General features: G+C 40.0%; 1 protein-coding gene across 1 annotated transcript; it reads right to left on the reverse strand.

Annotated features, from left to right (window-relative positions):
* Positions 1-7,871: 7,871 nt before the first annotated feature.
* LOC123448844 (protein SHORT ROOT IN SALT MEDIUM 1-like) lies at positions 7,872-19,920 on the reverse strand. Its single transcript, XM_045125867.1, has 22 exons — positions 19,730-19,920; positions 19,393-19,569; positions 19,144-19,278; positions 17,185-17,481; positions 17,058-17,078; positions 16,887-16,948; positions 15,850-16,569; positions 15,706-15,751; positions 15,088-15,180; positions 14,961-15,016; positions 14,770-14,878; positions 14,117-14,331; positions 13,975-14,038; positions 12,191-12,364; positions 11,133-12,092; positions 10,956-11,030; positions 10,733-10,807; positions 9,722-10,069; positions 8,889-9,107; positions 8,762-8,803; positions 8,566-8,628; positions 7,872-8,373 (listed from the first exon to the last, which is right to left on the reverse strand). The coding sequence occupies exons 2-22, from the start codon at positions 19,465-19,467 to the stop codon at positions 8,284-8,286; spliced, it is 3,939 nt and encodes a 1,312-aa protein (XP_044981802.1). The 5' UTR covers positions 19,468-19,569; positions 19,730-19,920; the 3' UTR covers positions 7,872-8,283.
* Positions 19,921-20,607: the final 687 nt, after the last annotated feature.

A 20,607-nucleotide genomic window follows, 5' to 3' on the forward strand; every position in this document is an offset into this window, starting at 1 on the left:
TAATCCAGCATTTTGCACCGAAGACATTGAAATAACTTACATTGGGTTTCTTGTCAGTGAGGAGTTCATATAAGCTTTTCTTGAGGAATTTGTGAAGATATACCATGTTGATGATGTGGCAAGCAGTGTTGATTGCTTCAGGTCAGAAACGACGAGGAGTCTGATATTCTTCAAGCATAGTCCGTGCCATTTCAACCAGAGTCTTGTTCTTGCGTTCAACGACGCCATTCTATTGAGGAGTATAAGGAGCAGATAATTCGTGAGTAATATCAAGTTCATCAAGATAATCATCAAGACCAGTGTTTTTGAATTCTGTCCCATTGTCACTCCTGATGTGTTTGATCTTGACGCCGAAGTCCGTCGAGGCCCTTGAGGAAAATCGTTGGAGGACTTCCTGCACTTCAGTTTTATACAGAATGATATGTACCCAAGTGTATCGAGAATAGTCCTCAACAAGGACAAAGCCATATAAAGATGCTGCATTGGTTAGAGTAGCATAATGAGTAGGTGCAAATAGATCCATGTGAAGCAATTCAAACGGACGAGTAGTAGTCATGATAGTCTTCGAGGGGTGTTTGGATCTGGTCATTTTTTCAGACTCACAAGCACCGCAGAGGTGGTCCTTGAGGAATTTGACTGATTTGATGCCTATGACATGCTTCTTCTTCGCCAGCATGTGCAAATTCCTCATCCATGCATGACCAAGTCTTCGATGCCATAGCTAGCCTTCCGAGGTTTTTGCTAGTAAGCATGTGGCTGGTTGAGGACCTGTGCAAAAATCAACAATGTACAAATCTCCTCTCCTAAAGCCTTCGAAGATTTTGGACCTGTCAGATTCCATGATGGCTACACATCTGTATTTTCCAAAGATAACAACCATATCAAGATCACAAAGCATTGAGACTGACATGAGATTAAACCCAAGGGATTCGACAAGCATGACTTTGTCCATGTGCCTGTCCTTGGAAATAGCCACTTTGCCAAGTCCCAATACCTTGCTTTTACCTTTGTCGGCATAGGTGATTTGCTTCAGTGTGATGGAGTCAGTGGCATATTCATCAGCAAGCTTTAATCACCAGTCATGTGGTTTGTGCAACCACTTCAAGAACCCACTCAGTATTCTTGGATTTTTCATCCTGCAGATGAATTAGTATAGCTTACGATCTCATATGCTTCAGACTTGAAGAATATGATTTCAATTTCATCAGATAGGAATTTCATCATAAACAATAAATTTGAGGATGTGTGAAATGTTAGCACTTCATCAATTTTAGCTTGCATCCAATCAAGCATTTTCCTCTGGTCTCCAGCAAATTCTTCAGAAGATGATTTTCATCTCGAGACCTAACCTGCAGAAGTGATTAGTTGAATTTCTTCACCACCCACATCTGAAGGGGTGGTAAAGAGTTCATCATCTTGCGAGCACCGTATGAGAAAGGAGGCATTGAAACTAATGCACTTCTTTTCTTAGTAGGGGGTTAGAGTACTCAAATGAATAGGCAAAGAAGTTCTTTGAGGATTTATGAACATGATGATTTGAGGAATAGTGTTCATATTCATATCCCTTGTAATTTCGCTGCATATCTGAAGCATTAGCACAAGTACAAGTATAGTATTGACCATTTGAGGATTTTAATCCTTTTGAAGACTTTGGTCCACCTGAGGAATTTGATCTGGGTTCAGGTTCTTCACATGTGGTGTCTGAGGACATTCACCTGAAGATTTTCCAAGAAACTTTTGGGGACCCAGATTTTCCTCAGTGGTGGTCCATTCCTGCAGTTAGTTCCAACATATCGAGCAAATACTTCACCGGATTGATTTTTGAAAAGTTTATAGTTGGAGTCAAATGACTCATCTGAGGAATAGGATAATTCACATGCAAAGCGTGTTAGAGAGGATGGGTCGACGGGAGGACCTTTAGCAGCAACCCATGAGGTTTTGGGATACTGCTCAAGTTTCCAGTATGATCCATCAGCATTCAATTTCCTCTCAAAGGCAATTCCTTCTTTCCTCGGGTTCCTGTTCAAAATATTCTTTTTGAGCACATCGCAAAGGGTTTGATGCCCTTTGAGACTTTTGTATATGCCTGTCACATGCAATTTCTTCAGCCCTGCATTTTCATCAGTAGCATTTGTGGTTTCCTCAAGTGAAGAATTTGATACCACAGGAGCAATTGAAGAATGTGTAGCGATAGAAGCATTTGATGATTCTGGTGAAGAATTAGCAGTTTCACGTTCAATGCATTTGAGACATGGTGGAGTAAATTCAACCTGGGCGACACTAATCTGTTGAGCAAGCAATGAATCTTTTTCCATTCGAAGATCATCATGAGACATCTTCAACTTCTCAAGATCAAGTTTCCTTTGAAGAAATTCATAGGAAAGTTTCTCATGATCAACCAAGAGTGTGCCATAATGATCTTGAAGACTATCAAATCTAGACTTAAGATTTTTCACATCTTCAGTGAGGACTTGAGTACGATTCATTTCATCATTCAACAGATCATCGTTTCTATCTAGCAGTTTTTGAAGCTTTTCAATGGCACTTTGTTGTTTAGTTGCAATGTTGGCAAGTTTACTATAACTGGGTTTTTTATAATCATCGGGTTCACAGTCACTTGAGTCAGAGGAGGAAGTGTCATTCGGTACCTTTTAACCTTTTTCCATGAAGCAATAGGTTGGAGCGAAGTCATCAGCATATTCATCAGTGTAGATAGCGTTGTCATTTTATTTAAGATTGAAGATTGACTTGCTGACGAATGTGGTAGCCAGTCAAGACTTGCCACACCAGACTATGAATCTTCTTCAGAACCTTCATCTTCATCACATTCCTCAGATTATTCTACAGAATCCATTTCCTTTGCCAATGAGTGCCCGAGCCTTTCTGAAACTGGTCTCCTTATGCGATGAGGACTTTGAGGATGAGGATTTTGAAGATTTTTTCTTTTTCTTCGGGTCATCACAACTTTCATCCTTCTATTTCTTCTTCTTTGATTCCTTCACCCAGTGAGAACAATCGGCAATGTAGTGACCAGATTTCTTGCATTTGTGGCAGGTTCTTTTCTTGTAGTCCTCAGATGGAGATTCTGATTTCCTCATATCTCTTATTGAAGATTTACCAAACTGGCCACGCCTTGTAAACTTCTGGAATTTCCTCACGAGCATTGCAAGCTCCTGTCCAAGTTCTTCAGGGTCACCAATGTTGCAATCTTAGTCTTCTTCTTCAGATGAGGAAATTGCTTTAGCCTTCAGCGCACGAGGTCTTGAGTAGCTTGGTCCATATAGATCTCTCTTTTCTTCCTGTTGGAATTCATGAGTATTGAGTCTTTCAAGTATATCAGCAGGATCAAGCATCTTATAGTCTCCTCTTTCTTGAATCATCAGAACCAGTGTATCAAATGATGGATCAAGAGATCTTAGCAGTTTCTTCACAACTTCATGGCCAGTGATGTCTCAAGCTCCCAGTGCTTGTAGTTCATTTGAGATGTCAGTGAGGCGATCAAAGGTATCTTGGCATCTTTCATTGTCAAGTCTCTTGAAGCGATTGAAGAGATTGCGAAGAACATCAACACGAGAGTCACGCTGAGTTGAAATTCCTTCATTGACTTTGCACAACCTATCCCACATGAGCTTAGTTGTGCCCAAAGCACTCACTCTGCCATATTGACCTTTGCTTAGATGGCCACATATGATATTCTTCGCTTGAGAATCAAGTTGCTTGAATTTCTTCACATTAGCGGCAGAGATAGTAGCAGTGATGGAGGGAATACCATGTTCCACAATGTACCAGAGATCATTGTCAATAGCCTGAAGATGCATCTGCATCTTGGTCTTTTAGTAGGGGAAGTCCTTTCCTTCGAAGGTAGGACATCCTGCAGTAACCTTGATCATACCTGCAGTCGACATAACTAAAACTCCAGGTGGTTAAACCAAAATCACACAGAACAAGGGAGTACCTTGCTCTGATACAAATTGAAAGTGCGTTATATCGACTAGAGGGGGGGGGTGAATAGGCGATTTTTAGAATTTCATCGCTGGGGAAATTCCTTGTGAGGAAATTGCTCAATGATGAATTAAGTGCAGCGGAAATAGCGCAGGATCAGATGTGCAAAGACTACTACAACAGATTACTTAGTGAAGATTATGAGAATCGGTTTGCATAGTGAGCATGTATAAAGAACGCGGGTGAAGATTAACTCGAGTGAAGAATTTGAGGTTGAGGAAATTCAGAGAAAGTCTTCACACAAATTCTTCAAACAGCACAGATGAAAGTCTTCAACATACAATTTTGAGGAAATGAAAGAGTTGAAGAAATAGAACCCGTATCACGATGAAGACAGTTGTTGATGACCCACTTCCAACTGTTGTGATAGTTGTACGTATGGTTTGGAGCGGCTTGGTATTAAAACCAAAGGACACACAGTCCCGAGACACACAGTCCCTACCGTATTATCCTTGAGCTAAGGACACACAGTCCTCGCCCAACACTCGTGGTAAGTCTTCAGGGCAGACTTCCAAACCCTCACAAACTCAGTCACCCGACGATCCACAATATACTGCTGGATGCTTTATACCATGACGCCTAACCGTCTGGAGGATGCACAGTCCTCAAAGGTAAAAGGCTTCAGTTCCACACAAGAACAAATTCTTCAGTGATGCTCAATCACTTGGTTTTTGGTTTGGGGTTTGGTGTTTGGGGTATTTCCTCACTTGATGATTTTCTCTCGAAGACTCTGAGGAATTTGGGTTGCTCTAAATGACAAGTGTTTGTTTCTCTCGGAGCAGCCAATCAACTAGTGGTTGTGGGGGCGGCTATTTATAGCCTGGGAGCATCCCGACATGATTTGTCATAAATGCCCTTAAATAATGTGACCGTTGAGTGGATAAGATCAGTGAAGTGGCGCACGTCGCGACAACGCACGAAACTTTCAACTGTGGAAGTCCTCATGTCTCTCATATTCCTCACTCTGAGGCTTTGGTAGGTTTAGGCTTGGGTTGAGCATCATGAGGAAATTCATTTCGTAGTATTACTTTGACCCCCTTTAACAGTATGGTGTTCCTATGACTCAATATTAAAGAAAATGAAACAGAAAGAATAATTTTTCATGCTTCAAAGTCTTCAGAAAGTTTTTCTTAAGGAACCACCTAATTCCTCATCTTCAATATCTTCATGAGGAATATCAATTTCATCGCAATTTCTTCGCAATCAAAGTCTTCAAGGTAAGACCAAAGTCTTCAGCCGAAGACATACATTTTTAGGAGTCGTTATTCACCGTATAACTCAAACTCCTCGGTGCCTTATAGAGCCCGTGTACACTTAAAAACACATTAGTCTCTTAACCTATAAGTCTTCAAACCACCAAAATCACTAAGGGCACTAGATGCACTTACAGTATGATTAGCGTATGATCAAATCGAGGGTGTCACTGTAGGGACACATTTATTACTAAAGAATATGGTTTCATAAATCGTAGCGTTGTGTTTCCTTTTCATTTGTAGTATGATATGTCTCTGATTGTCTTTTCTCTCTTAATTAAGGGTAATGATCCATATCTGACTACCCATCGAAATCTCTAGCATGTATGTAATTTAACCCACTGGTAGAAATCGAGACTAAGAGTCAAGCCCTTCTGTTTAAAACTTTAAAATCGTTACTCCTGGCGGGATCTAAACTGGCCCCACATATCAATACTAGTCTTTTCTGTACACTTTGTCCTCACTCATGCGCTTAACCTGAGAGTTCTGTTCGAATGGGCTCCCAGAAAAAAAAAGGAATTCTTTATTGATATGAGTAGTCTATCATCCCTAATAAGCCAGGCTATCACATACACCACCACTCAGAGGAACCGACGTCCTCGTCGGGCCACAGGAGCGTTCCCTCTTGGTACAAACGTCTGTGCATCCAGTCCAGTACATGTACCATGCCGTGTGCCACGACAGGTCACAAACGTCATGAACAACATGACCGCACACCTGTCCGCAAACATCCGTGTAACCGCGAGGGTCGGCTCTGATACGAAACTTGTAACGCCCCAGACACACCCGCCGACGGTCGTTACTCCTGGCGGGATCTAGACTGGCCCCACATATCAATACTATCCTTTTCTGCGCACTTTGTCCTCACTCATGCGCACCCGGGATCAATTTCCCGGTCGATCACCCATCCTAGAACTACTCCAAGCTGAGGACGCTTAACCTGAGAGTTCTGTTCGAATGGGCTCCCGAAAAGAAGGAATTCCTTATTGATATGAGTAGTCTATCATCCCTAATAAGCCACGCTATCACAATGTTGTTCCTCGCCGCCTTTGCATATAATGAAGAACATGCATTATGATCAAAACAAACATTGTGGCTCTCTGTATTTGCATATGAATAATTATACCATAGCAAAGAATCTGTAATGAGGAGTTATGTTTAATGCATCCAAAGAACGAATTTTACACATATCCATGTCTCTTGGATGGCGTATATTTTATATGACATATGTTCTTCATGGTTGCTCGCAGGTGGAAAATTCTTTGTCAAGATTGAGGGGGTGTTCCCCGTTTGAAGACGTGTCACTTGGTAAGGTAATATGATCTTTCACCGTCGATAGGCATGTTAAGGCAGACCATTCGGGTTTTAGGCAAGCCAAATAAGGACAGACTCCACTAGATAGTTCTCCATTGATGACAATCTATTTATTATTTTATCTTTTTAGATAATATTTCTCATCTCCTTTCAATGTGATTAATTTATTTATTTTGTTGATTTTTGTGCATGTTATAAGCCAACTTCAACAGTTTTGTTAGCCTAATATGAAGTAGGGAGCTTTGCTACATAATAATACAAAGAGGTTACTCAAGGATGTTGAAAAAGATGCATGACAGTTGTATCTTATGAGACATATAAAAGATTTTGCCGATATTTTTGTTTGCAGTTTCAAATATTGAATCATCTTTAGAATTCATATCATATGTTGAACCAAGTGGTTGTAGAGCTTTACTTTTATATACCATGCCATTACTTATTTCGCTTCTCTTTGCTAATAGAAACACCAATCATGATGCTTCAGGTATGATATACTGTGCTTCTATCATGATGCTTGATACTACATTTTGTTTCATGTGTGCAGACATATCCCAGATGCTGATAATGTCAATATGGCAGCAAAGCTTGATGTTGTTTTTCCCCTTAATTTACCTTGTACCATACACCACTAAACTTTTGCCTCCGGTGCAATGAATTATAAAAACCATCCAGGCTTGAGAGTTGCAATGCCCTTTCTGCTACATATACAATATTATTAAACTTTTCACTACTCGTACATTACTAGGGCATGAGCTCATATTACACTATAGAGCAATTCGAGATGTTTTAGTCTCTTTCCGCTTGTTCTAAAGAGTTGTAACCATACAACTGTTATATTGTTGATAGGAAAAGAAGTTTAAAGCAAACTTTGGCATCCCACTTCTAACTACATATTTTAAATTGGGCAGACTGTACGAGTAAAGAAAATGTCAGCATGAGAGGGTATGGTTGTGGAGTCGAGCATACTTTTTCTTGAGCCGAGACATTCTGATGGGGAATTCGTAGTTAAGAACAATTCTTTTGTGTAATTCTTAGCCATTAGATCTTGTAATTATGAATGAACAAGATTAACCATGTGAAAAATGAGCCGAGTTTTGTATAGTGTCAAATGTAAGTACTCCACTAGCAAATGCTTTTTTCATGTAAGTACATGAAAATGCATCAACTTTTTATATAATATTGTTATGCATAATGATTGCAATAGTTATGATTCTTAAATATTAGTTGGAGGCCTCCCATGTGAAAATCTACAAATACATCCAAAAGACACCATTTAAATTTTGAGTTATAACAAGACGTGTGTTGCACGTGCAAATTTACTAGTATTTCTCCAAAGGTAAGTCATACAAATTGGGAAACATGTTTTCCGTTGTAACTTTGCCTTTTAGGCCTTACTAATGACAAAAAGAATCTTGCTTTTTCACGCCTTTATTAAGGAAAACAGATACTTCTCTCGGTACAAACGGGTGGGACTCGGTTGCTTTATAACTCGGGACTAATATTTGCCATCACATAAGGAAAAGTTATCAGTTCAAAATAAAAAAGGAAACGTTGAAGCCTTTCTCGGGATCTTCTACCATAGTCAGGATCTTCATCCTCAGGACGCATCAGAGGTCCACCATCTTCACAAGCTTTGTATAGATAACACTGTTATAACTTCACTTTAAATTGCTACCATCAAGCAAATTTCCTGGAAACTACAAACTGGAATGGATCAGAGATCCACTATCTTCACAAGCTTTGTATAGATAACAAGATTATCCCTTGCCGAATTGCTCTCAGCAAGAGCGGCCTCCACCAAGTCCTGTGAAGGGAAAACATGTCACTGTTAGATGCACTGATACAAAATGCCAGAAAAAATAATGCGTTGATACGATATCAAACCATACATAATTAAAACGTTCAGAATTGAGAAGGATACAAAAAAAATGATAAAAAAGATAATTTCAACAAATAAAGACCATAGAACGTAAGCAAAAAGGTTCAGATATCTAACCTTCACGTCCCTATTAGACAAGAACTTCCCCAAGTTATGAACAATGCACCTTAGATCTTCTGCCTGCAGTTGTGAATACAGATAATGCAACATAAGAACAATAGCCAAAAAAAAAGGAGTGCAAGTAATAGTAGAGTCAGTGCTTAAAGAAAAAGCCATCATAATTTCAAAAGAAAGGCAGTATTAGTAATGTTACCTTGATATAGCCCACTCTGCTTTTGTCAAAGTAGCGAAAAGCCTACAAAATAAGGGGGGAAACTACCCACATTAGCGACATCTTAACATTTATGGCAACTCTTAGTCTCTTACAACAGAAAATTTACCTGCAACAGGTCCTTATCAACTACTTCATGTGCCTTATCGCCAACTTCTACCAAACCTCCTTTCTCTGCTATAGTAGGCTTGACCTTCCCCAATACAGGCTTTTCATCTATACAGGCAGCATTTTCTAATTCGGTCTCATTTCCTGCTTTCTGGTTCGCTTTATCGCCTTTTGTTACTTCTTCTAACTTGACCTCTCTACTGTTCAAATTACCATCATCCTGCAGCACGTGCACAAACAAACACAGATACACATAATTAAATCTCTTGGCACAGATAAAACAATCAGGTACACCGTGAAACATGAGGGAACAGCAGGATGTTATAGGTGTACTTTCAAGATCAAAGATTATAAACCAGCTTTCTGTTACATGAAATGAACTATCATTCAATGACCAGTGTACAAAAACCACTGTAGAAAACAGCTCTCTTTTACATGAAATTTGAACTATCATCCAATGGCCCTGTCAGGTGTAAAGGCCACCGCACAAAATTTTGTAAGCTCTGACAAGTGAAGGAGCCTTGAGAGGTTAGCTTGAGCACTGAGACGACCAAGTTTCTGCATTAGTCCAGGATGAAACTGACAAAACATAATACCAAGACCTGATCTCATCCAAAACTATCACTTAAAATATGGAAAGCTATTGTAGATTCCATATTATGGAAACAATTAATTAAGCACGAGTAAAAATTTCACAATAACTTTAGCCTGCAACAAACACCTCTACTGCTATGAAGGAGATTCCAAAAGAAACACAAGATAAATAAATGGCATATCTGTTTGTCAATCAAATATAACTAGTGTGCACAAAAATTGTGTGCAAAACATGTTTACCTGTTGCTCGGCAGTATCACCATCCATGTCCTCATCATCGTCTTCATATATTTCTACTTCCTCGGGATCTTCTTCATAGTCAGGATCTTCGTCCTCCATCTTCTCTGCTGCTTCAGGTTCATCACCAGTAGCTGGTAATGGTATCTGATCTATGCTCATCTTTTTCTCATCATCTTTGATTATTTTATCGTTTTTTGATGCACTGATATTATTAGGGGTACTTTCAATGTGAGTATCATCAGTGGTCTTTGATCTCTTTTCTGATGATTTTGTGCCTTCCTTCTTTAGATCATCTTCTCTTGTGCGCTTGCGTCGGTTCTTCTTTGTAACATAGTGCTTGTGTAGTTTCTGTGAAACAAGTAAACATCAAGCCCCATGTGGGCAGACATTAACACGTAAAAAACTCCTGAACAAAACTGCCACCCCTTTTGTTATGAAGACAAGACAGAACAGGATTAGGCTCCTAATGTTCCAGAACAGAAAAGAAGGCCAAACAGGATTTTGTTTGGGGACAGGCAGAAAATCAACAGCCTACCGGAGAATACAGACATGATATCACGACTGCTAAGCGAACCACATCCTCACATGTACAATCTTCATGCCACAGTTTCGACAATGACCCGGAAACATAATTGAGTATGATAACTTAACACTCACTGGTTCCATGATAGCTTTATCCCTCAAAAGCAAACTAGAGCATTATTAAATGTTGCAAGATTTTGTAAGTATCTGGAGACTGCTGTTTTACAAAGCGAAAACCTTTAGAGCACTAGACGAGCCAAGTAATAGCCACATGAATTTGCCAGCGTGAATTAATGGAAAGCATACATTGTGTACTCAGTGCAGAGTTTTCTCATGTTCGGATTCAAAATATGCACTAGATTACAAAAAAAAAAAAAAGGATTGACCGTGTCACAAAATTGATGACATGGGTAAATGGTATTACTTGACAAAGACCAACTGCTATTATGCTTAAGCTAAAAAGGTGTCGGCAGAGCTGAAGAAACTTACCTCAAGAAAAGACAGGATAATGCAGCCCATTCTGAATTGAAGCATTTCACTGAACGACTCAGCAAACAGCGAAAACTAAAAAGGGAAATATGAGCATATATCAATGTCAAAAGATAATAAAGTTTATTCTTCAGAGAGAATTAAAATCTACGGTGGTAGTTACATAAAACAACACGTACATTTGTTATCAGGGCAAAAAATAGTGTGGAAAATAGAATTATACCTCAAATACAGACTCCTCTGTGTCGTTGGTTGTATAGTCTAGTAGGCTATCCAATGAAAGGGATATTGGACGGAGCTGCAAAATTTTGGTTCAATAAATATTTTCGTGCAACTTTTAAGAACTTTACAAAACACAACACTATAAATAAAAAGGAACTACAGAGCACATTAGGCGTACTTTAGACTCTTTACTCTTTTTTGTCTGAAGAATGAATCCTGGATGTTTAGGAGGTTCGTCAGATTTCTTCTTCTCTTTGGTGTCGTTAAGTGACTTTTGCTTTGGGTCCTTCAAGTCCCTAATCTTTTTTTCTTTACCATCCTTTGCCTTATCTTTCGTTCCATTTCCCCCCTCTTTATTCATATCATCTCCATTCACACCTTCATGTTCACTAAACCTATCTCCATTTGATTTTTCCTCGGTACATAGATGCACCTTATCTGCCTTTTCTTCTTTCTTCGGATTTGAAATCTTTTCAGCAGCAATGTTCAACTGTTCTGCCAGCTTAATCTGAGAATTTCCAGCATCAGTCAAGCTTTCATCATTCTTTTCTTGTTGAACTTCCCCTTCTTGTTTACTTGTTTCTGCAGGTACAGCAGGCGTAATCAACTTGGATCCTGAAGCAGGAACTTTTCTCTTAATAATCCTTCGAATTACTTTCTTCTTCCCAGTTTTATTGGTCTCAGGTTGCAGATTAATGCCAGTTCCATCCTTTTCTTTACTAACATCCTCAGTTGTTTGTTCAACCTGCTCTTCCACAGTTTTGTTTGTGGTTTCTGCCCCCACAGCCTTGTCCACCTGAGATGATTTGTCAATTGAAGTTTCAGCAGTTGGCTTTTCACGAACAACTTTTCTGATAACCTTCTTTATTACTTTCCTTCGTGTGGGCTTTTTATCCTCAACTGCATGGTGAACCGAGGCATCGCCGGAGGTATTTCCTTCCCCACCCTTATTATTATGTTCCACAGCGTTATCAAGTGGTTTCCCTTCATTCTCAGCAAACTTTGTCTCCCCATCTTTGCCCTGCTCATCCATTTTAGTATCAACTTTCTCAATTTTGGTAACATCCTTGCAAATATCCCCCTCCCTCAAATGACCGTCATCTGCTCCTTCCTTCTGTTCCTTTGTATCACAAGGGGCCTAAAATATACGAGTCGGGAAATAGAGTTATTTGTATTAAACACAGACTAAGATAAATTATTTTGCTACAATTGTCAACCGTGATAGGACAAACTAACATTTTCACTCTTTATAGCCAGTTTCTCCCTGTCTACTTTTGAATTTCTGTATGTAATCCAGGTTTTCTTCCATAACTCTACTGAAGGTATGCATTCTGAGAGGTTCGGCACAAACAGTACAGTAATCTCTTTATGACTAAAGAGTCCATCTTTGCCAATTCTGTTGTAATGGACCTGCAAATAGTTAAACATGTTATAGAAATGACAACAATTTCAGCAATGGTGTTTCATAAATTTGCAGTGACAATTACGCTAAAACAAAACTGAACGTACTTCGTGATGGGAGTAAATGCTCATACCAACCCCTCAGAAAGTAATTGTATTAGAGAAGTATGGTTCAAGATTTTATTATAACCTACCAGGGTTTACCAAAAACAATGTTTGAAATAGTGGATATCAAGTCTACCGCCTGATCGATCCAGTGTACTGAGATGATATCAAACAATGTGTCTGGTACTATTTCCATGTATGTTCCTATTTATTTATATAATATTGAAGTTATAGTATACTCATTGTGATATCATAACATTTGCAAATCAAGCAGCATGAAGATATGATTACTCTGTGTTTTAGAACTTTAGACTAAATAAATACTTCTTTACTATACATGAAAGAAAAATTACTTAGGCTTTATTTAAGAAGTTACAACTTCTCATATTGGTATTTTGATATTTTTTTTAACAAGAGTAAATACTTCCATACCGAACATCAGTCAATAGATTTGAAATTATCTTCCATTATCAGAAATTGGAATGAATCCTATATATCTATCTAAGTAGTTGATCCCCACTACTTCTATTTACCATAACATGCACACATGCCACCTCATCAAAGGCCCACCCATGCATGAGAATTTTTTTTCATTATTAATTGATCCCACTACTTTTACTTATCTCAAAATGAACACATCCCACCTCACCACACATGCCACCTCATCAAAGGCCCACCACAACATACATGAGAAAAAGTTCTCTACGAGTATTGTATTATGCTACTTATATTCAATAAAAAAAAAAACTATAAAATAATCAAATACGGAGTACAATATATAATATGTATTTGTCAGTTTTAGTTAATATATTATTAATTCAAATGTTCATGTTTCATACAAACACATGTCATTGAAATATATTGCAGCTGAGATACCATCTAGTATGGCATATATCTTTCAGCCCGTGGTGACCAATAACAATATATTGATCAGTGTATTAGTTGTATATATGTAGCCGGCTGATATTCATTGCACAGATCAATGAGCCCAAATCCAGGAACCACTACAATGTCGAACTCTCATTGTTGAAGTTTAAATATAGCACAGATATTGAGCAGATAGAGAAAAGGTAAAAAATTAATTGCAGGAACAGACAGCTCACCAGAAAAATAAATAGGGGCTTCATTTACAAGTAATGATTTCCATGACGCTGGAACATGCAGGTCAAGGAACTGAGCGTATCTCAGTTGGTGGGAGCTGTGGATGTGCAATACCCACCACCAACACCCACATTCTACGCGTTTTCAACTTGATTTCGGTGCTTACTACTTTTATGACTTCCTCCCAAGGAATTCTTGACAAAAACATCATAGTTTTGTAAACTTACTTTGGACAGCAGATTATATCTGAACTGGCAATGTGATTCAGAACTAGAACATAACGGGCATAAGGTTGCCTTGCTAAGCAGCAAACATCCAATTAGTACATCAATCTTAACAAAATCTCAATATGGTGGAAGCATAATGTTACATGCAAGGTCATCATAAGTGCTAGAAAAAAAATTAACATGTACCTCGAGGAAATGATTCCAGTGTGTGCAATTAGATAGATCAATCTGAACCAGTTCTTTAGTGCATCTGTACAAGTAGGGTAAATTTTAGCACAACTGCCAGTTCACAAATGGATCAGTGTGTTATATGATAACAATAACATACCTGATAGCAGTTCGCACCAAACAGGAACAGTCAGTCAATGGATCTCCACCATCTATTACTGCACTCCAAGGACCTCCAATTGCAATAAGTGCATGACCCTTCTTAAATACAGCAAATTTCAAGACATTGTTCCAGTGCACTATTCGTTCCTCGGCACTTCTTAATGAACATATATCAGCGAAGGCACTGTTGCTCATACCACTCATCAAGAGAACCTGCACACGCTCATCAGAATAAGAATTATTACAAAGATCAATTTGGCAAAATTCAATATTTGAAAATACACAAACAGTACATCCCAAGATCTTGACACCCCGCACGAGAATCTTGTGCTTTTTGATAAATACTAGTATCAGATATGCATAATAACCAAACCATGTCATAAAGTACTCAAATGAGAATTTTGAGCAAAAAATGGGAAAGCAATTTTAACGGCATTTGGTATCAGACAATGCAGTACCAGTACTTATGGACCGCATAGAATTGCATGCCACCAGGGATTGTACGCAGAGTCTGCAAACATGAGTATAACTCCAACAACCAGTGTGCCACATGATTCCTACACAGATTGATGTAGTAATAGACTACTGGTAGCTACTCTAGTTCAATCTAGTCGTACTTTAAATTAAATGTACAAAATTGTAGACACAAACCTTTACGTTCCAAACAGTGTCTGGAGTGCTGGTGCTATACAATTTCTCTGAAGATAAAACTGTTCTTTCGTCGGCCTTATCATCCATTTCTTGGATGTCATGCTCCAAACTGTTTTATGGCCATAGCAACGTGGTAAAATAATCACTTCAGGCAAGCAAAGCATAATGTGTATTTCAAATAGAAAGCATACCTGACTGGTGTGCGCATTGAAAGATCAAGGTTTCCTTTAGGCCAGTTCAAGACAACCTATAAACAAATCACTGATTAGGAAAACATAATCCTGATCCACCATTGAAAAGAAAAATTATTCAACAGACCTTAGAAACATCTGGAGAAATCACTAATCTAGGATATCGCTTTGTCAAAGATGAGTAGTCCCTCTCAGCATCCACCAAGCGAAATGGAAAGATCTGCGAAAAAGAAACTGATTGCATTAAATTCATAAAAGGCAACAAAGTAGAACCACATAAATGCGCAAAAAGAAAAGCCATGATCAGCTGCATAAACGGGAACAAATGGCGAAAAGGAGGCAAATGTGTTCATGATTGCACTATCATAGACGCTGGAGCACAATCTCCAATTAAGGTGGGGATGGCCTTCCAATTAGGTAAGAAACATCTCATGATCTTTATATCACTTGGAGGAAAGTGATATCTTTTGAGGGAAAGTGATATCTTGGTTGCAGATAAAGAGAATAGCTACTAGAAATGCTGAAACATGGCTCAGTGAAGATGGATGAATAACCGGAACTCCAGACACAAACAGAACTAAACAGTTCCGCATGTGTGTGCAGGGACAAAGGTGCGAGAACTAACTGGCTTCAGAAGGACAAGAATCAGGGGCTTTAAGACCGACAGCACATTGAAGAGAATAGCCCCTAACATTATTATTTGATCTGAACAGCAACAATGTGACAAACTCAATTATCTGTTTACCTTGCAAATATATTCTCTCTTTATTTGTTTAACAGGTGAACGAGGCCTTCAGGACAATAAACGAAAGAGTTAGTTATAAAGGCTGGCAGAAGACAAGCAGCAACCGGTCGCATCCACAAAACTAGAGGAAACATGGAGGTCCACCTATGCAGGACACCACGTCGAGGCGAAAGCCGACGCAAAGGCTTCTCAGATCTAACAGAAGAACGCCGCCTTTCACCAGGTGTCCTTGGAGGAGTGTGCTCCCGCCTTGGAATAGCCACATGCTTCCTATCCCGCTCCCTCTCCTTCTCCCGGCGCTCGCGAAGATGTACTCTTTCTCGTTCGCGTCCCCTTTCCCTTTCACGCTCTCTCAGTCGTTCGTGCTCCCGCTCCCTGTCTTGCTCTCTTTCCATTTCACGGTGTTGTAGCTCTTGTTCGTGTTCCCATTCCCTTTCCTTTTCTCTTTCCCACAAAAGGCCCCTTCTATGTTCCTCATCCCTTAGATCCAGTTCGCGGCGATAACAAACCCTGTCTCCTGTTCGCTCATCAACCATGGGGATGCCTGGATGTACACGAGGTAAGATGCTATCTCGGTAATCAGACTCTGAAGATGCATGCAGCAAGCTCTTCCCTAAAGCATAGTCACGTCCAGGAGGTAGGCCCATCACGTAACCACTGCTCGATGACCCTTGTCCATAGACAAGGCTGTTCATGTTTGTCCTCTGAGTTCCCCCCAAGACTGAAGCTTGTTGTTGGCCGCCATATGAAACAGATCCAAGACTTGACAAGCTGTGATGATCGGCTTCGACTCTTCCATATGCACCAACTTCCTGGGAACCTTGATGGACTGGACCGGTCCTTCCTGCAAAGTAATCGGCTTGTCTGCCAGAAATGCATACTTTTACTCAGTGCATGTGCTATATCTTGTTGTCATGACAGACAGAAAGGTCGCTAATTCACTACTGGTTTACTTTCCAAGCTTATCAACAACTTTTTACAGCTTACCAAAACCTAATCATATGGCAGAGATGTTTGGATGAAGCAATTTTTCACTTATCTGAGGCACCTTTTTAAGTGGTTCTAATCAAGACATAATTATAATACTGATAATACTAATAATAGTAACAATAGCAGAAATAATACTAATGTCAACCAGAAACCTGACAGTCATCTGTATAACTTGCTGTGAGCTAACATACCGTATGTCAGAGCCAGGCTGCAATGGAGTTTTTAGGAGTTGCTGATGTCGCGTCGACGAAACCTAAAATTTCAACATCATTTAATGATGGGAATAAACGAATTACCAAAGACAGCAGATAAATGAGAACAAAACGATGCTTTCTGCAGAGAGGGGTGAGGGGGGATTTTACCTGATCCACGCAGTCATGAATCTGAGATTACGTAAAAGCCAGTGAGTTATAATTATACATTGTCAAAATCTAAGAGGTGCTGAACAAAAGAAAAACAAATGGGCAGTACGGAGAGAGAAAGAGAGACCTGATGGCTTCCAGGAATATGATCGGGGTATCTTCTATCCAAATCAGTGAAGCCATCTCTCCTGCCAATATTAGCTGACTGTTCACCATACATCCTTCCCTCCAATTCATAATTCGCACTGTACTGCTCTAGCTTTGGCACATATGCACGAGAAGCTAGATAGTCATCATTTGGCCTTCCCAGGCTGGATCCTACAGCTCCAGATGAGAACTTCGATGACTCGGAGAGTGATGTTTGATGAGCTTGGAGGTTGGGAAGACCAGAAGAACTTGGACCTTTGCCAGCAAGTCCACCAACCTGTTAAATATATTAGGTGGAATTTTCAATTAGCATATTCTGTAACAAGATCATGTAACAATAGTAGTTTCCCCCTTGTTCGATTCTAGTTTGGGGGTGAATAAAACTTCACCTACATATTGAAAAACTCGATCAAAGCATCAATTATGCGATGGAAAAGGAAAAACTTCTTCAAACACCTAGTGATTTTGTGATGCAAAACATGTAATTAATTGAGAGGAAGCTCAACTCCACAAACAGCAAACTAAATTCTGGTCATCCTTTACTATACGTGAACTGACATAGTGAGGAAAGACATAAATGTTTTCAAGGTTGCAGACCCCAATTTCCCGAGTCCTGTTCACCACCCAAAAAACCAAAACAGCTCATGCATAACCAGATATGTGGTGAACACTGAACAGAGGTGGGAACGGGGGAGGAGAGAGATCTTAAAGAGGGTAAACTTCTGATTCTCTGTAGTCTTCATACAGGTATAGATTGATTACTGTGGTTGATAGAGAAAGAAGTTGCACATGGAGGAAAACGACGTGGTTTCAGATATCACATCATCATAAGAAGCTATAGTAAAGCAGTTGTGGGAGCTATGACTTCTATCTATACCTACGCAAAGTAATGGCAACATTTGTGTCATTCTATCCAAACCAACCCAAGTAAGGTGTAAGATCAAGATCTTGGATTTCACCCAGCTTCAGAGCCGGAATTGTTGAGGAGCTCAGTGATCCATAAGGGACCGAAGTTACCAGTTTGGGATAGCTTAAGGCCCTTAAGTCCTTCAGGTAAAGCTTGTGCTCTCCCAAAAGGCATGAAAATGTAGCTGTAAAATGATGCAAGTTCAGTGCTAGAACATTAGGGAAGGTGGCAAAGGGATACTGTGCAAGAGCTGTTGCTTTATAACTTATATAAACTATACACCTTCCATTAAATAAATAAAAAAGGTGATGACGGGACTTATCTTTCAGACTGAGGAAGATCGACAGCTTATGTAGGCAGATCTTAGGAGTCAAAAATTTCCAAAGTTTACCTTGTTCAAAAGGAAAGCTTTTACAGGACTGGAGGAAGTATACAATCAATCTTTATATTGCTCAGATCATCCCATAGAGCTGTTTTAAATTTCTGGATTGTACAGCAAATTCTCTACTAACTCTAATAGAAAGCAAATGTTTAGACCTTGTTTCCATTTCCAAAGCAGGCATGGTAGACTTTGAAATACATAATTTGTTTTTATTATGCATGGATTATTTCTGTGCATAAAAGATAAAGCAAAGAGTAGAGAAGGAATATAAATGGATCTTTTCGGGTTCAGAAACAAGCTGATTCTTCAAATACTCCCATTTGTTTTAGTTATAGACCAATAATGCCGGGCACTAGCTTTAACATTGGTCAACCTAGGATTTGCTAATCACAGATGTGCATGTGGACCCATTAATTCCCTATAAAGCATGTACTGGATCATATTCAGATACAATTGGATTGATATCTAATAACCTTGCTTATTTGCCTTCACTCAAGGAGATGCCTTTGGCATACACGAGTACAACAGAAACTGACAAACGACAACGCACACAATTCAATTACATGTGTAACATCAATGAGCAGTAAGCAACATTAGGAAACAAAATTAATTGCATCCGGAATTCAAATTGAAAAGGAGCACAAATTAACCTTCTGTGCGCCATAAACCGCAGCGTAAGGCCCTCCATACTGCCCGACAGCACCCTGTGCCGCATTGCCGCCAAACTGACGGCCATCAGTGCCACCAGCTGCAGCAGTAGATGCCGCATACCCACCGCTACCAGGCTGCCAAAACCCAACCAAAATGGCGCAAGTGTTTGCACGCATATATCAGAACCTTGCAACATTAGATAGGGTTTGCCGATCAAAGCATCAGATGAGTTTTCCAGAGCGGCTTACAATTTTGCCGTACGGTTGCTGCGCACCATACTGCGGCGGCTGGCCGTAGGGATTGGGCCCTTTCTTCGGAAACATTGCAGATGTGACCGCCTCAGATCCTGTGGATCACAAGACCCGACCGAAACACCGCGCGGAAGCAAGCCAACACAGACGGCCGGCGCAGCTGCACACAAGCTTCTGCAGGGAAAAATATATCCTATCAATTACATATGCGGCGGAAAATTCATCAGTAATCAATCCAGGACAACCACGCACGCGGGCATGACCGGGACGGACCAGGCGATTTAGTTGCTGACAAATACAGAAAAGGTGAAACCCATGGACTTCTAGGGCTTACCTGTGGAGCGTGGACGAGGAGGCTATGCGTTGGGATGCTGAGATAGTCTTCGAAAGAGATTGGGCTCAGCAGAAGACAACGTCGGCAGCGGCGCCGTGGTGAACGGCGGGATCGGCGGCGGTGGAGGACGAAGAGAAGGGGTTGGGAAACTGGGGTTCAGGCTAGTTGTACATCGGTCTGAACGAAGGATGTGCAAGCGCAGCGTAACTGCCAAAGATATCCTAGCAGGAATTCTGTTGGGCCGCGTTGAGTGCCCGATGATAGTTTGGGCTGGACATGGAACGAGACTTGGCCCATCCGAGTATAACAACGGCCTTGCAGCCTACTGATTCATATGGACAGCCTAAAAATATTAGTACTTATCAATATGGGTCTCCCTTGGAAGTGATCGCAGAAAATTCTTGCAGAACTCATTTGTGAAGAACAATCAGCTTTTTTCCATGTCGTTTGATTACTATACTGACAACATTATATATGTCGAATGTCTCATCGTGGATCACGTCGTCAAGCCACCCGGTCGCTCTCTCTAGTTGAGAAGGTTGGCAATGTTGATAGAGGCTCAAATAGAAATGCTAATGGTTTTTATCTATGGATATGGAGGAGGTATTGTCCCTTAGGATGGCCTTTTTTGAATAAAACCATTAGGATGGCTTCTTTGACATCCCATCAAGTTCAACCAGGTTCCTAATGAAATAGTTTAGTAGCAACGATTGGTATGCACACGAGGAAGCTTAGATGATTCTAGCGTTCATCAAGGCGGATAACAAGAATATAGACAATCATATTATCATCTGGAACAGTTCCACACCGGTTGATACAAGTAAGACTCCCATCCAGCCAAGTCGCTTCTTCTACAAAGTTTGTCAAGACGCCTTCAA

This window comes from Hordeum vulgare, chromosome 4H (genome assembly GCF_904849725.1).
Source record: "Hordeum vulgare subsp. vulgare chromosome 4H, MorexV3_pseudomolecules_assembly, whole genome shotgun sequence".
Taxonomy (NCBI): Eukaryota; Viridiplantae; Streptophyta; class Magnoliopsida; order Poales; family Poaceae; genus Hordeum; species Hordeum vulgare.

Excerpts from the sequence above, each read along its gene's own strand:
- LOC123448844 (XM_045125867.1), bottom strand. The coding sequence starts at position 19,467 with ATGTTTCCGAAGAAAGGGCCCAATCCCTACGGCCAGCCGCCGCAGTAT. Across the intron at positions 15,017-15,087 it reads TTTCTCCAGATGTTTCTAAG|GTTGTCTTGAACTGGCCTAA; the intron begins GTCTGTTGAATA and ends ATTTGTTTATAG. Across the intron at positions 14,332-14,769 it reads ACACTGTTTGGAACGTAAAG|GTTCTCTTGATGAGTGGTAT; the intron begins GTTTGTGTCTAC and ends GAGCGTGTGCAG.